This window comes from Lagenorhynchus albirostris, chromosome 12 (genome assembly GCF_949774975.1).
Source record: "Lagenorhynchus albirostris chromosome 12, mLagAlb1.1, whole genome shotgun sequence".
In the NCBI taxonomy this organism is placed as follows: Eukaryota; Metazoa; Chordata; class Mammalia; order Artiodactyla; family Delphinidae; genus Lagenorhynchus; species Lagenorhynchus albirostris.
Genome location: NC_083106.1, coordinates 41,559,096 through 41,574,333, shown reverse-complemented (window position 1 = coordinate 41,574,333; position 15,238 = coordinate 41,559,096). Strand labels below are relative to the sequence as shown.

Sequence of the window (15,238 nt, the reverse complement as noted above, 5' to 3'; positions counted from 1 at the left end):
AGACTACTACAAGCAACTCTATGCCAATAAAATGGAAAACCTGGAAGAAATGGACAAACTCTTAGAAATGCACAACCTGCCAAGACTCAACCAGGAAGAAATAGAAAATATGAACAGACCAATCACAAGCACTGAAATTGAAACTGTGATTAAAAATCTTCCAGTAGGGCTTCCCTGGTGGCGCAGTGGTTGGGAGTCCGCCTGCCGATGCATGGGACACAGGTTTGTGCCCCAGTCCGGGAAGATCCCACATGCCGCGGAGCAGCCGGGCCCGTGAGCCATGGCCGCTGGGCCTGCACGTCCGGAGCCTATGCTCCGCAGCTGGAGAGGCCACAACTGTGAGAGGCCCGCGTACTGCAAAAAAAATCTTCCAACAAAAGCCCAGGACCAGATGGCTTCACAGGCGAATTCTATCAAATCACTGAGAGAAAAGCTAACACCTATCCTTCTCAAACTCTTCCAAAATATAGCAGAGGGAGGAACACTCCCAAACTCATTCTATGAGGCCACCATCACCCTGATACCAAAACCAGACAAAGATGTCACAAAAAGAAAACAACAGCCCAATATCACTGATGAACACAGATGCAAAAATCCTCAAAAAATACTAGCAAACAGAATCCAACAGCACATTAAAAGGATCACACACCATGATCAAGTGGGGTTTATTCCAGGAATGCAAGGATTCTTCAATATATGCAAATCAATCAACGGGATACACCATATTAACAAATTGAAGGAGAAAAACCATATGATCATCTCAATAGATGCAGAGAAAGCTTGCGACAAAATTCAACGCCGATTTATGATAAAAACCCTGAAGAAAGTAGGCATAGAGGGAACTTTCCTCAACATAATAAAGGTCATACATGACAAACCCACAGCCAATACCATCCTCAATGTTGAAAAACTGAAACCATTTCCACTAAGATCAGGAACAAGACAACGTTGCCCACTCTCACCACTCTTATTCAACATAGTTTTGGAAGTACTAGCCACAGCAATCAGAGAAGAAAAAGATATAAAAGGAATCCAAATTGGAAAAGAAGAAGTAAAGCTGTCACTGTTTGCAGATGACATGATACTATACGTAGAGAATCCTAAAGATGCTACCAGAAAACTACTAGAGCTGATCATTGAATTTGGTAAAGTAGCAGGATACAAAATTAATGCACAGAAATCTCTGGCATTCCTATACACTAATGGTGAAAAATCTGAAAGTGAAATTAAGAAAACACTCCCATTTAGCACTGCAACAAAAAGAATAAAATATCTAGGAATAAACCTACCTAAGGAGACAAAAGACCTGTATGCAGAAAATTATAAGACACTGATGAAAGAAATTAAAGATGATACAAATAGATGGAGAGATATACCCTGTTCTTGGATTGGAAGAATCAACACTGTGAAAATGACTCTACTACCCAAAGCAATCTACAGATTCAATGCAATCCCTATCAAACTACCACTGGCATTTTTTACAGAACTAGAACAAAAACTTCACAGTTTGTATGGAAACACAAAAGACCCTGAACAGCCAAAGCAATCTTGAGAACGAAAAATGGAGCTGGAGGAATCAGGCTCCCTGACTTCAGACTATACTACAAAGCCACAGTAATTAAGACAGTATGGTACTGGCAGAAAGACAGAAATATAGATCAACGGAAAAGGATAGAAAGCCCAGAGATTAACCCACGCACAGATGGTCACCTTATCTTTGATAAAGGAGGCAAGAATAAACAGTGGAGAAAAGACAACCTCTTCAATAATTGGTGCTGGGAAAACCGGACAGATATATGTAAAAGTATGAAATTAGAACACTCCCTAACACCATACACAAAAATAAACTCAAAATGGATTAAAGACCTAAATGTAAGGCCAGACACTATAAAACTTCTAGAGGAAAACATAGGCAGAACACTGTGACATAAATCACAGCAAGATCATTTTTGACCCACCTCCTAGAGTAATGGAAATAAAAACAAAAATAAACAAATGGGACCCAATGAAACTTTAAAGCTTTTGCACAGCAAAGGAAACCATAAGCAAGACCAAAAGACAACCCTCAGAATGGGAGAAAATATTTGCAAATGAAGCAACTGACAAAGGATTAATCTCCAAAATTTACAAGCAGCTCATGCAGCTCAATAACAAAAAACAAACAACCCAATCCAAAAATGGGCAGAAGACCTACACAGACATTTCTCCAAAGAACATATACAGATTGCCAACAAACACATGAAAGAATGCTCAACGTCATTAATCATTAGAGAAATGCAAATCAAAACTACAATGAAATGAGATATCATCTCACACTGGTCAGAATGGCCATCATCAAAAAATCTAGAAACAATAAATGCTGGAGAGGGTGTGGAGAAAAGGGAACACTCTTGCACTGTTGATGGGAATGTAAATTGATACAGCCACTATGGAGAACAGTATGGAGGTTCCTTAAAAAACTACAAATAGAACTACCATACGACCCAGCAATCCCACTCTCAGGGCACATACCCTGAGAAAACCATAATTCACAAAGAGTCATGTACCAATATGTTCGTTGCAGCACTATTTACAATAGCCAGGACATGAATCAACCTAATTGTCATCAACAGATGAATGGATAAAGAAGATGTGGCACATATATACAATGGAATATCACTCAGCAATAAAAAGAAATGAAATTGAGTTATTCATAGTGAGGTAGATGGACCTGGAGTCTGTCATACAGAGTGAAGTAAGTCAGAACGAGTAAAACAAATACTGTATGTTAACACTTATATATGGAATCTAAGAAAAAAAATGTCATGAAGAGCCTAGGGGTAGGACGGGAATAAAGACACAGACCTACTAGAGCATGGACTTGAGGATATGGGGAGGGGGAAGGGTAAGTTGTGACAAAGTGAGAGAGTGGCATGGACATATATACACTACCAAACGTAGGGTGGACAGCTAGTGGGAAGCAGCCACATGGCACAGGGAGATCACCTAGGTGGTTTGTGACCGCCTGGAGGGGTGGGATAGGGAGGGTGGGAGGGAGGGAGACGCAAGAGGGAAGAGATATGGGAACATATGTATGTGTATAACTGATTCACTTTGTTGTAAAGCAGAAACTAACACACCATTGTAAAGCAATTATACTCCAATAAAGATGTTTTAAAAAAAAACAAAACCAAACTTGGTTGGTGGGAATGTAAATTGGCGTGGCCAGTACAGAAAACAATACGAAGGCTCCTCAAAAAAATAAAAGACAAATCTACCATGTGATCCAGCAATTCCATATCTGGGCATATACCCAAAGGAAATGAAAACAGGATTTCTACAAGATACATGCATCCCCCCCCATGGTTATCGCAGCATTATTCACAACAGCCAAGGTATGGAAACAGCCCAATGCCCATCAACAGATGAATCGACAAAAGATGTAACACACAATGGAATATTACTCAGCCACGAGAAAGGAGGATATCTTCCATTTGAGACAACATGGGTAGACCTTGAGCACATTATTCTAAGTGAGATAAATCAGAGAAAGGCAAGTATTGTATGATACCATTTATATGTGGAATCTAAAAAAGTTAAACCTGTAAAAAACATAAGAGTACCTCCTTACCAGGTATGGGCGGTGGGGAGCTCCCACAGGGGATAAGAGTGATGGTGTTTAAGGGTAAAACTTTAACAAGTAGTAAATATGCCATAAAAACCTAACACACAGTGTAATGAATACAGACAATTATATCGTACTATATATGTTATGTAATGTGATAAATACCACTACAATAGCAATCATATTACATACAAATGTAAGAAAGTAACACGCCACACACCTTAAACTTACACCATATTACATGTCAAATCTGTTCAATGAAAAAGTGAAGAGAAATAACACTATTCACATGCCAAAATAATTCCTTCACTAAAGAAAATTTTATTATCTTATTAGTTGTTTCTCCTGAACTTTTGCTGTTTTATCCACTCTCTGTATCAATCTCCTGGAAAAATGTTTATCTTATATATTTATCATATCATTTAGTACTTAGGGTTTTCCTTGTATTTCCTTTTATTAATTGTACTTTTCTTTTAAAATGAATTTCTCAACAATATTTTAATTCCCCACATAATTTAAAATTCTTCTAATATTTTTAGTAGCCCATTTTCCTTACCTTTCCAGATATTTCTATCTGTCCTTGCAGACTGACTTAGAGAGCCCTCTTCTGGCCTGATGCTGTGTCAAAAAACATTTTCTTCAGCTTGCAAATAATGTAAGTTTTAAATGCTTTTGGTAATATAATAATAATTGTATAATTCAAGTAAAACCTTTCTTCAGAATAATAAAGTTATAAGGAGAAACTGCATGGTTCTATTAAAATACCCTTATCAAAGCAACTTATACTACTTAAGTAGTATAGAAATACCACTTTCGAATAACTGTACACTATTAATCTCAGTATGACAGAGCCTTGCTATCATGTGATGGAACTTGAAGATGAAGCCACATAATAACAAGGTATTTGATACACTAGTAACTGAAGTATGATAAACAAGCTGGAATCTCTGTTAAGTGCCTCTGCCTCAAAGAAGTCTGATAGTTATTTGGTCTTTAATATGTCCCGATTTTAATATAACAATGCCTTTAATAAAACTACAAGTTTGAAAATATAATGGCGGAAAGAATTCCACTTAAATTGATTTTTTTTAATTCTAGGAATAAAGATGTTAATGAAAGTGACCAAACAGAAGTACATACCACCATTAAGTAACTTGCCAATAGTTTTTCTTCTTTTTGTAAATAAACAAGCCAATTATAAAGTTTACATAGAAATATATAAAAACAAATATTAAGGACAATTCTTAAAAACAGTAATAATTTGAGAAAGTAGTCCTTCCGGCCACATAAATTTTGTTATGAGGCGTCATAGACCCTATGTCTGTGTTCCCATTAGACTGTACTCTCAAGGACAAAACCAATCTCACTCACATTTCTATTCCTAGCACCTAGACAATGCCTAATCTATAGGAATCATAATAAATTTTAAAGGATTGGGTAAATGTGTTTACCTGTATGGTCTCTCCCTTTATAGTTTGAGATTCATGAAGGCAGGAACTATTTTTCACTTTTGTGACCTCAGAATTTAGCACAGTGGATGTTTAATAATTGTTTGTTAAATGGGTTCATTTCCAAAATGGTTTATTTATAAATACTCATCAGAATTAGAGAGACTTCATGGTAGAAAAAAATAGATAAAGGAAAAGAATGAGAAAATGATATAAATAGAATGAAAATATTATGACAATTCAGAAAATACATTATCAAATCAAATTATATGTAAAAGAAATTAACTTTTTTCCATTAAAGGGTTCATAAAATCCATAAGCAAAAAAACCAATACAGAAAAAATAAGCAAAAAATACGAAAAAACAATTGACAGAAAAAGAAACATGAATGGGTCTTAAATATATAAAAAGAAGTTCAACATCAGTCTTAGGAGAAATACATATTAAATCCATATGGAGAAAACAAGAAAAAGATCTCAAATCAACAACATAACTTTACAACATAAGGAACTGGAAAAAGAAGAACAAACTAAATCCAAAGCTATCAGAAGGAAGAAAATAAAGATCAGAGCAGAGATAAATGAAATAAAGAATAGAAAAATAATAGAGAAAATAAATGAAACCAAAAGTTGGTTCTTTGAAAAGAACAAAATTAACAAACCTTTTTTTTTTTTTCGGTATGTGGGCCTCTCACTGTTGTGGCCTCTCCCGTTGCGGAGCACAGGCTCCGGACACGCAGGCTCAACGGCCATGGCTCACGGGCCCAGCCACTCCGCGGCATGTGGGATCTTCCCGGACCGGGGCACGAACCCGTGTCCCCTGCATCAGCAGGCGGACTCTCAACCACTGCGCCACCAGGGAAGCCCGCAGAAAAACTAGATGAAACGGTGAATTCCTAGAAGCAAAACCTACTAACACTAAATCATGAAGAAGTAGAAAATCTGAGTAGACCTACAACTAGTAAGGAGATTGAATCAGTAATCAAAAATCTCCAAACAAACAAAAGCCCTAGCCCTGAACCTGATGGCTTCACTGGCAAATTCTACCAAACATTTAAAGAAGAACTGATATCTATCTTTCTCAAACTTTTCTAAAAACTGGAAGAGGATGGAACACTTGTTAACCCATTCTGAGGTCAGCATTATTCTGATACCAAAGCCAGATGAAGACACTACACGAAAACTACAGACCAACAACCCTTTTGAACACTGATATAAAAATCCTCAAGAAAATATTAGCAAACTGAATTTAGCAGTATATAAAAAGGATTATACTCCATGACTAAGTGGGATTTATTCCTGGAATGTAAGGCTGGTTTAACATTCAAAAATCAATCAATGCGGGCTTCCCTGGTGGCACAGTGGTTGAGGGTCCGCCTGCTGATGCAGGGGACACGGGTTCATGCCCCGGTCCGGGAGGATCCCACATGCCACGGAGCGGCTGCGCCCATGGGCCATGGCCACTGAGCCTGCACGTCCGGAGCCTGTGCTCTGCAACAGGAGAGGCCGCGGCAGTGAGAGGCCCACGTACCGCAAAAAAAAAAAAAAAAAAAAAAAAAAATCAAGCAATGTTATTATACAGCACAAAAAACAGCAAAAAAAGAAAAACAATCATCTCAACTGAGGCTGAAAAGAGCATGTAGTAAAATGTGACACCGTTTTATGATAAAAACACACAAAAAGCTAGGAAAAGAAGAAAACTACTCAACATAATAAAAGCTATATAGAAAAAACCCACAGGAAACATCATACTCAATGGTGAAAGACTGAGAGCATCTCCTCTAAGATCAGGAAAAAGGATTCCCACTTACAACACTTCTACTGAACAGAGTACTGGAAGTTCTAGCTGGAGCAATTAGGCAAGAAAAAGAAATTAAAGGCATCCAAATTGAAAAGGAAGATGTAAAATTATCACTGTTCACAGATGATATGATCATTCACATTCTTTAGCAATAAAGAATGGATTCAGGGACTTCCCTGGTGGCGCAGTGGATAAGACTCCATGCTCCCAATGCAGGCACCCTGGGTTTGATCCCTGGTCAGGGAACTAGATCCCACGTGCATGCTGCAACTAAGAGTTTACATGGCACAACTAAGGAGCCCGCCTGCTGCAACTAAGACCCAGTGCAACCAAATAAATATTTTTAAAAAATGTATCTCCACCCTCCTGGGTTTGAGCTGGAGAAATTAAAAAAAAAAAAAAAAAAAGAATGGATTCAGCAAAGTATCAGAATACAAAGTTAATACAGAAAATTTAATTGCATCTCTATACACACTAATAATAAATGATCTGAAGAGGAAATTATGAAAACAATTCCATCTACAATAGTATCAAGAAGAATAAAATACTTAAGATGTAATTTAGCCAAAGAAATAAAAGAATTGTACAATGAAAACTAAAAAACACTGCTGAAAGAAACTGAAGATGACACAACTAAATGGAAATATAGCCCATGCTCACGGACTGAAAAACTTATATGGTTAAGATGTCAATACTACTCAAAGTGATCTATAGTTTCAAATGCAATCCCTATTCAAAATCCCAATAACATATTTTTTGCATAAATAGAAAAACCCATCCTAAAATTCATATAGAATCTCAAGGGACTACAAATAACCAAAACAATCTTGAAAACGGGGGACAGAGGAGGACTTACACTCTGTGATTTCAAAACTTTCTACAAAGCTACAGTAATCAAAACAGTGTGGTTTTGGCATAAGGAGAGACATATATAGACTGATGGAACAGAACAGAGAACCCAGAAATAAACCCTCACATATATGGTCAAATGACTTTTGACAATTCAATGGGGAAAAGATTGTCTTTTCAACAAATGATGCTGGGAAAACTGGATATCCACATGCAAAAAGAATGAAGTTGGACCCTTACCTAACACCATATACAAGAATTAAGTTGTAAGGGATCTAAGACCTAAAACTATAAAACTCTTAGAAGAAAATATGTGGCAAAAGCTTCATGACACTGGACTTGGTAATGATTTCTTGGTTACGACACCAAAGACACAGGCAATAAAAGAAAAGTAGACAAATCAGACTTCGTGAAAATTTAAAAATCTCGTGCATGAAAAGACACAAAGGACTATCAACAGAATAAGAAGGCAACCCCCATAATGAGAAAAAATATTTGCAAATCATATATCTGACAAAGGATTAATATCCAGAATAGAGAATCTCTAAAACTCAATAAAGAAAAAACCAAAAAGTCCAATTTAAAAATGGGCAAAGGACTTGAATAGACCTTTCTCCAAAGAAGATACAGAAGTAGCCAATAAGCACATGAAGATGCTCAACATCATTAATCATTAGGAAAATGCAAATCAAAATTACAATGAGATATCATCAGGTTGGTTACTATCAAAACCCAGAAAATAACAAGTGTTGGTGACAATGTGGAGAAACTAGAACACTTGTACACTATTGATGGGAATGCAAAATGGTACCTCCACTGTGGTTAAACAGTGTGGCAGTTCCTCAAAAATTTAAACAGAATTACCATATGATCCAGCAATTCCATTTCTGGGTATATACTCAAAAGAAATGAAAGCAGGGTCTCAAAGAGACATTTGTACACCCAAATAAATAATATAAAAAATGTTCATAGCAGCATTATTCACTATAGCTAAAATGTGGATTCAGCCCAAGTGTCCATTGAAAAATGAGGGGAAAAGCAAAATGTGGTATACATAAAATGGGATATTATTCAGCCTTAAAAAGGAAGGAAATTCTGACACATGCTACAACATGGATGAACCTTGAGGATATTATGCTAAGTGAAATATGCTAGTCACAAAAAAGACAAATACTGTATAATTCCACTTAACATGAGATACCTGGAGTAATAAAAATTATAGAGACATGAAGTAGAATAGTAGTTGCCAGGGGTCGGGAAGTGAAATGGTGAGTTACTGTTTAATGAGTACAGCGTTTCACTTTTATAAGATTATGTATAATAGTCCCAAACTAGAAACAACCCACATTTTGACAAGTAGAGACAGGTTGAATAAATTATGCTGTCTCCATAAAATGGGAAATCAAGCAGCTGTAAAAGCAAAGGAAAGGGATGCTGCCTATTTAATGATATGAAAATAATCACTGTATTTTATATAATTTTATATAATATTAAGGGAAAGAAGCAAGGTGTTGAATACTGTATTTATTTTGATACCTTTTGTGAAGGTAGGAGGATAAAATACATTTATATGTGTTTGTTGTGATATAAGTCAACTCTGGAAGGCTACACTAGAAACTGTTAATAGTAGCTCCTGTTCGTGTGGGGAAAGGGTGTGAACTGGACAGATGGAAAACAGCACTTGGACATCTTTCACTACACATATAAATATGAACCATGTGAACAGATTATTAACTCCAAAAAATGTCCTAATCTTTCAAGCTTAGTATATAATTTACATGTTTTACTAATAAATCGACTACAAAATCCTTTATAATCTTACCTGCAAACTAGCCACATAAGAATCCTCACAATTTACGTAATGTCCTAACATGGCATGTTGTGCTCGTAATTCATTATCCCTTATTCTTTCATGCAGGTGGGTAATTTGTTGCTTCTGCCTGCAAAACATAAGTTGAGGTACCACATTACAAAAAATATACTTTTCTAAGTGATAATTAAAAGCAGAACTTTCAGTATTCTAATTTGGCATAAGAGTTAAAAGTATGATCAATCTTAAAATTCATAATAGGAAATCTTTTTAAACCACAGTACCATGAGATATGTTAAATACAGAAAAAGTTTATACTGTAGAGTACTTCTGACACTTTAAAGAACATAATCTTTTGTAGAATACTCTTCTTAGATTCGAACAAAGTCATGCTTTGCTCTCTTTCTTCTTGTTGCCTAACATAAAAACTGTTCCAATCTCAGTCTGGAATGTCTTTACATTAATATTATTATTTCCATTCATCCAAATTCTGTTCAACACTTAATACCAATTGAAGCTTCTGAAAATTTCATTGTCGGGGTGAGAGGTATTTTTATAAATATCATCTAGCTCAACTGCTGTACTATGCCTGCATCTTATCTACAACATCCAGGTTGCATGGTCTACACATACACATCACCAACGATGGAGAACTCACATGGTGGCAGATTTGCATCTCTGGATAGCTCTGAAATTTCATTTTAATATAACCTCATGCTGGAACCAGGCACACTGAAGTTCAAGTATTTCCTCAGTGGATCATAGCTTTGCGGAGCACAGGCTCCGGACGCGCAGGCCCAGAGGCCATGGCTCACGGGCCCAGCCGCTCCGTGGAATGTGGGATCTTCCCGGACCGGGGCACGAACCCGTGTCCCTTGCATCGGCAGGCGGACTCTCAACCACTGTGCCACCAGGGAAGCCCCATAGCTTATTTTAATCAAATTATTTAACTTTTGTGAATATGTATCCTTAAACATTTGAAAACCATTATGTGCCAGGCAACATGCTAAGACCTTTATATGTATTATCATTAATCTTCAAAAATTTAATAACAAGTCTCATACTAAGGTTATAAGAGAGAGAGTGAGAGCAAAAGAGAGCAAGAGCACGTGCTTTCAAGGAATAATAAGGATACATGTGGGTAAACAAATAGCTTGATGTTTTCCAAAATTACTTACAAAATAACTTTTGGAGCAAGTTCAGACTGCATCAAAGAGCTTATTCTATTCAGAGCTGTTTTTATTTGTTTTTCAGATATGCTATCCTTTATGAACATCCACACAGAAAATATCAAACAGGAAACAGATAGGTTAGGAGAGATTACTCACATGGTACTTTTCAAATAATGTAAAACTTTACAAAGAAAACTAAACTTCCTCTTCCAGCCAGGATGGAGTAACAGGAACCAGTTTTGCCCTTCCCCTTGACATAATTACAAAATGGAACAAAATACAGGTAAGAAAGACTCTCAAGACACTGGACAACAGGCAATCACCGTGACTTCTGGGAGGTGGACAACAAATTCTATGAGTCCTAAGATTGCCAGAGATTAGCGTCTTAAGCCTTAGCCTCTGAACAGGGAAAGTGACCTCTCTGAGTTGAAAAAACAAAGCTGGTAATCTGGAGAAATCAAGGCAGCTAGAGTTCACAGTGCAGAGCCACCTTGAGTATTCAGTTGAGTGTTAACTAACGAATGCATGAAGAAACTACTTTAAGTGGGGAGGGGGCGTTCATGGGGTGGGGGTGGGGGATATGTTAGCCAAAAAGATTAGAAGAATCAGTGCCTGAGGCTCACATCGGGCCCGGAATTGTGCCTGTTCCCAAATGCCAAAACTTCATAATTTACAGGGTATCAGTTAGCAGCAATTTCCAACTGAGGGCAATTTAGGGCTCAGAACAAAGTGCAAGAATACAAAAATAACGGCTTCCCTGGTGGTGCTGTGGTTAAGAATCCGTCTGCCAATGCAGGGGACACGGGTTCGAGCCCTGGTCCAGGAAGATCCCACATGCCGCGGAGCAACTAAGCCCGTGTGCCACAACTACGGAAGCTGCGCTCTACAGCCCGCACGCCACAACCACTGAGCCCGAGTGCCGCAACTACTGAAGCCTGCACACCTAGAGCTCATGCTCCACAACAAGAGAAGCCACCGCAATGAGAAGCCCATGCACCACAACAAAGAGTAGCCCCCGCTCGCCACAACTAGAGAAAGCCCGCGTGCAGCAACAAGACCCAACGCAGCCAAAAATAAAAATAAACAAATTTAAAAAAAAAGAATACAAAAATATGTAACATCCAAAACAAGTTAAAATTCATAATGCCTGGCATCTCAAAGAAGCAGGAAAATATGACCCACAATAAGGTGAACAGCCAATCAACTGAAAGTGAGCTAGAACTGACACAAATGACAGAATTAACAGTGAAGGACACGAAATCAATTATTGTACCTATTTTCACATGTTCAAGAAACTAGAAGAAAGACATAATATGTTAAGCAGAGACATGGAAGGCATAAATATTATCCTGAATGGGATTAGGGCAGATTAGAATTTGCAGAAGAAAAGATTAGGGAATTTGAAGACATATCAATAGAAATGATCCAAAAAGAAACAGAAAAAAAAAAATAGATAAAACAAAACAAACAAAACAAAAACTTAGAGAATCAATGAGTTGTGGATTTCTTTAAAAGGCCAAATATATGTGTAATTAGAATCCCTATAGGGGAGGTGAGGGGAGGAGGAATGAGCAAGAAAAAGTATTTGTAGAAAACCGGCCAAATTTTTTCCAAATCTGCTGAGAATGACACACCCACAGATCCAAGAAGACCAAAGAACCCAAAGCACAAATAACAAAAAGAAAACTAAACCAAGGAACATCCTAATCAAATGACTTAAAATCAGTGATAAAGAGAAAATCCTAAGAGTAGTCAGAGGAAGAACGGTAAATGCGTTAAGGGAGTATAGCCTGAAAATACTCCCAAAGTATATTAAAAGGATGCTTTTACATTTAGAGGCAGACCTTGGAGATATTGCAGGTTTGGTTCCAGACCGTGGCAATAAACTGAATATTCCAAGAAAGCCAGTCACACGAATTTTTTGGTTTCCCAGTGCATATAAAAGTTATATTTACATTATACTGTAATCTATTGCATAATAGTATGCCTAAAAAAAAAGTCTGTACCTTAATTTTAAAATATTTTATTACTAAAAAATGCTATCATTTGAGCCTTCAGCAATGTATATGTCTCTCATTTAATTACATGTGGAAGTAAAATCACATTACAATTTTGCTAAGTAAACTTAAAATCAGTGGTGGATTCTTTGGTATAGTGTGGATTTTTTTTAATGGAATTCATGTTAAATGTCCTTCTAACTCACCTGCTTTAGAAGCTAGGACTTATCATATTTCTAAAGCAAGGCCTAAGTGTACATATCATGGTTATTAAAAGTTATTAAAATTCCAACTTCACAGATATGATCAATTAACATATGACAGTTTGCTCATAGCAATTTGCAGAACATCTTTTACTTTGAGACGGACCCCATAATGCAAGAGTCATATTTATTCTCCATCACAAGTGTTGAAGTAAGATTTGGTTATTTTTATCAGCTTATCTGAGTATTTAAATACAGTTTCAATAGTTTGTTTCTATCTATTTTGGTTGTTTACACCTAAGTATATAGCTTTATAAAATCAATTTCTGAATCTATTTTGTTTCAAGGCCAACTGCTACACTGTGTGAAATTTGATTCTGACACTAAACACCTTAAGTTAGCATCAGACTCCACAGCTTTAAGGGCATGATCCCCAACAAGAAAGCCTCACTTCAGATGCCAGACTCAAGTGGGATCCCCAGACCATCCACACTTCTAACCAAACGGCTACAAATCTGGAGAGTTCCCAGAGTTTTTATTATAGAATTTCATTGTGTGGGCAAGATTGATTAAATCACTGAACTCAATCTCCAGCCTCCTCCTCTCCCTGGAGGTTGGACTGGCTCAAAAGTCCCAACCCTCTGATCACAGGGTTGGTCTCTATGGTAAATAGCTGAAGCTGCTATCCAGGGCCCAAGAATCACCTCATTAGCATAAATGCAGGTGTGCTCCAGGGCTCATGAATAAAAAAAGACATTCTAAAGATTTACAGTCTCCTTTCCAAGAACCAGAAGCAATGGCTAGTCAGATTCTCTATTGTTGGACAAGATCTTAAGAAGATTTGTAGATACTATATTGTAAATTGCAAGTAATGACAAAATGAGAATTCTCCTCTATACTGCCAGTATCATTTACTAATAGCATTAACTCAGCCGTCACCACAGAGGGTATAGGGTTTCCTCTCTGAATCTGGCTCCAGTGCACTGACTTACCCCTATATTTTATCTGTTCAATTCAGCGGCACAAGCTATGCAATTTCTAAGTGTAAATCATCATATGAACTACTAGTATCAGCAACAACATAGGTTAACCAACAACCTTAACCTCTTTTTCATTAAAATGAGGCTATTTGCTCTGCATGAATATTTAGTGAGTACCTACTATGAGTAATAAAATGTACACGAAACTGTCTCTTCTGTGAAGAGATCAAAGTCGACTGAGGAAAGACAAGCACGTAAACATAACTATTACATATACAAAACATGTATAATGTGGCTACTGTTTGCTGATGGGCACTATGCATCAGACAGTATTAGTGCTTTTTACATACATTTATTCATTTAATCCTCATGCTGTACAACTAGGTGGGAGAGGAGAGTTGCCTAGAAGAGTGATCTTCAAAAACCTCATTTTTTGCTTAAGTGGTGAAACTCCTTGTACCCAGGCAGATGAGAAGATCAATACGCAAAAGGTCAAGTACCCTATTCAGAATTACCTAAATGGTTAGTGTCAAATATAAAGCATTAGAAACCAGGTTTCTTCCTTTTTTTTCTGAGTTGTTTTTGAAATTAACCTATTTGCTTTTTCTCACAAGATGGGGAACATTTAAGAAGTTTCTTTTTCTTTTTAATTAAAAAAATTTTTTTACTTTATATTGGTGTATAGTTGATTAACAATGTTATGTTAGTTTCAGGTTACAGCAAAGTGATTCAGTTATACATATACATGTATCTATTCATTTTCAAATTCTTTTTCCATTTACGTTATTACAGAATACTGAGCAGAATTACCTGTGCTATAGAGTAGGTCCTTGTTGGTTATCTATTTTAAATATAGCAGTGTGTACATGTCAATCCCAAACTCCCAATCTATCCCTCCCCGCACCCGACTCTTCCCCACTGTTAACCATAAGAACAGTTTCTATAGCAGTTATTTTTCCTTAACATTTATCTGTTTTGACCTAATTATCCAAAATCTACGAAAGCTATATGCATTGCAAAAAAAAAAAACCCCACGTTTTTCTCATGCAATCATGAATAACTTGATATTTTCAGGAATAATATCCAGCATACAATTTTTAGTTAAGTGACTTAAAAGGTATCATCACCCACACTGTATTCCAAAGTAGAAAAGTTCAGCATCTTTACTCTCAGTTCCATCCAGGAAGAAACTAAATCCTGTCAATTCTGTCTCTGAAATAGTCTCTGCATGTGTTATCACCATTTTAAAGGCCATTAGTCTAATCTGGTTCCTGGAAAAAAGATATACTATAATTTTGTTCTAATTTTCATCACTATATGTGCTATAAAGATCTTTATATATGAACATTTTTACTTTTTTTTTTTTTTTTTTTTT

The 15,238-nt window shown here is 36.7% G+C and overlaps 1 protein-coding gene across 1 annotated transcript in view; it reads right to left on the bottom strand.

Moving 5' to 3' along the window:
- Window positions 1–15,238, bottom strand: part of CEP85L (centrosomal protein 85 like) — a 155,243-nt gene that overhangs the window by 48,275 nt on the left and 91,730 nt on the right. The window contains exon 5 of the mRNA XM_060167295.1: window positions 9,524–9,641. Within this exon, the coding sequence (XP_060023278.1) occupies window positions 9,524–9,641 (118 nt within the window). The remainder of the gene's footprint in view (window positions 1–9,523; window positions 9,642–15,238) is intronic.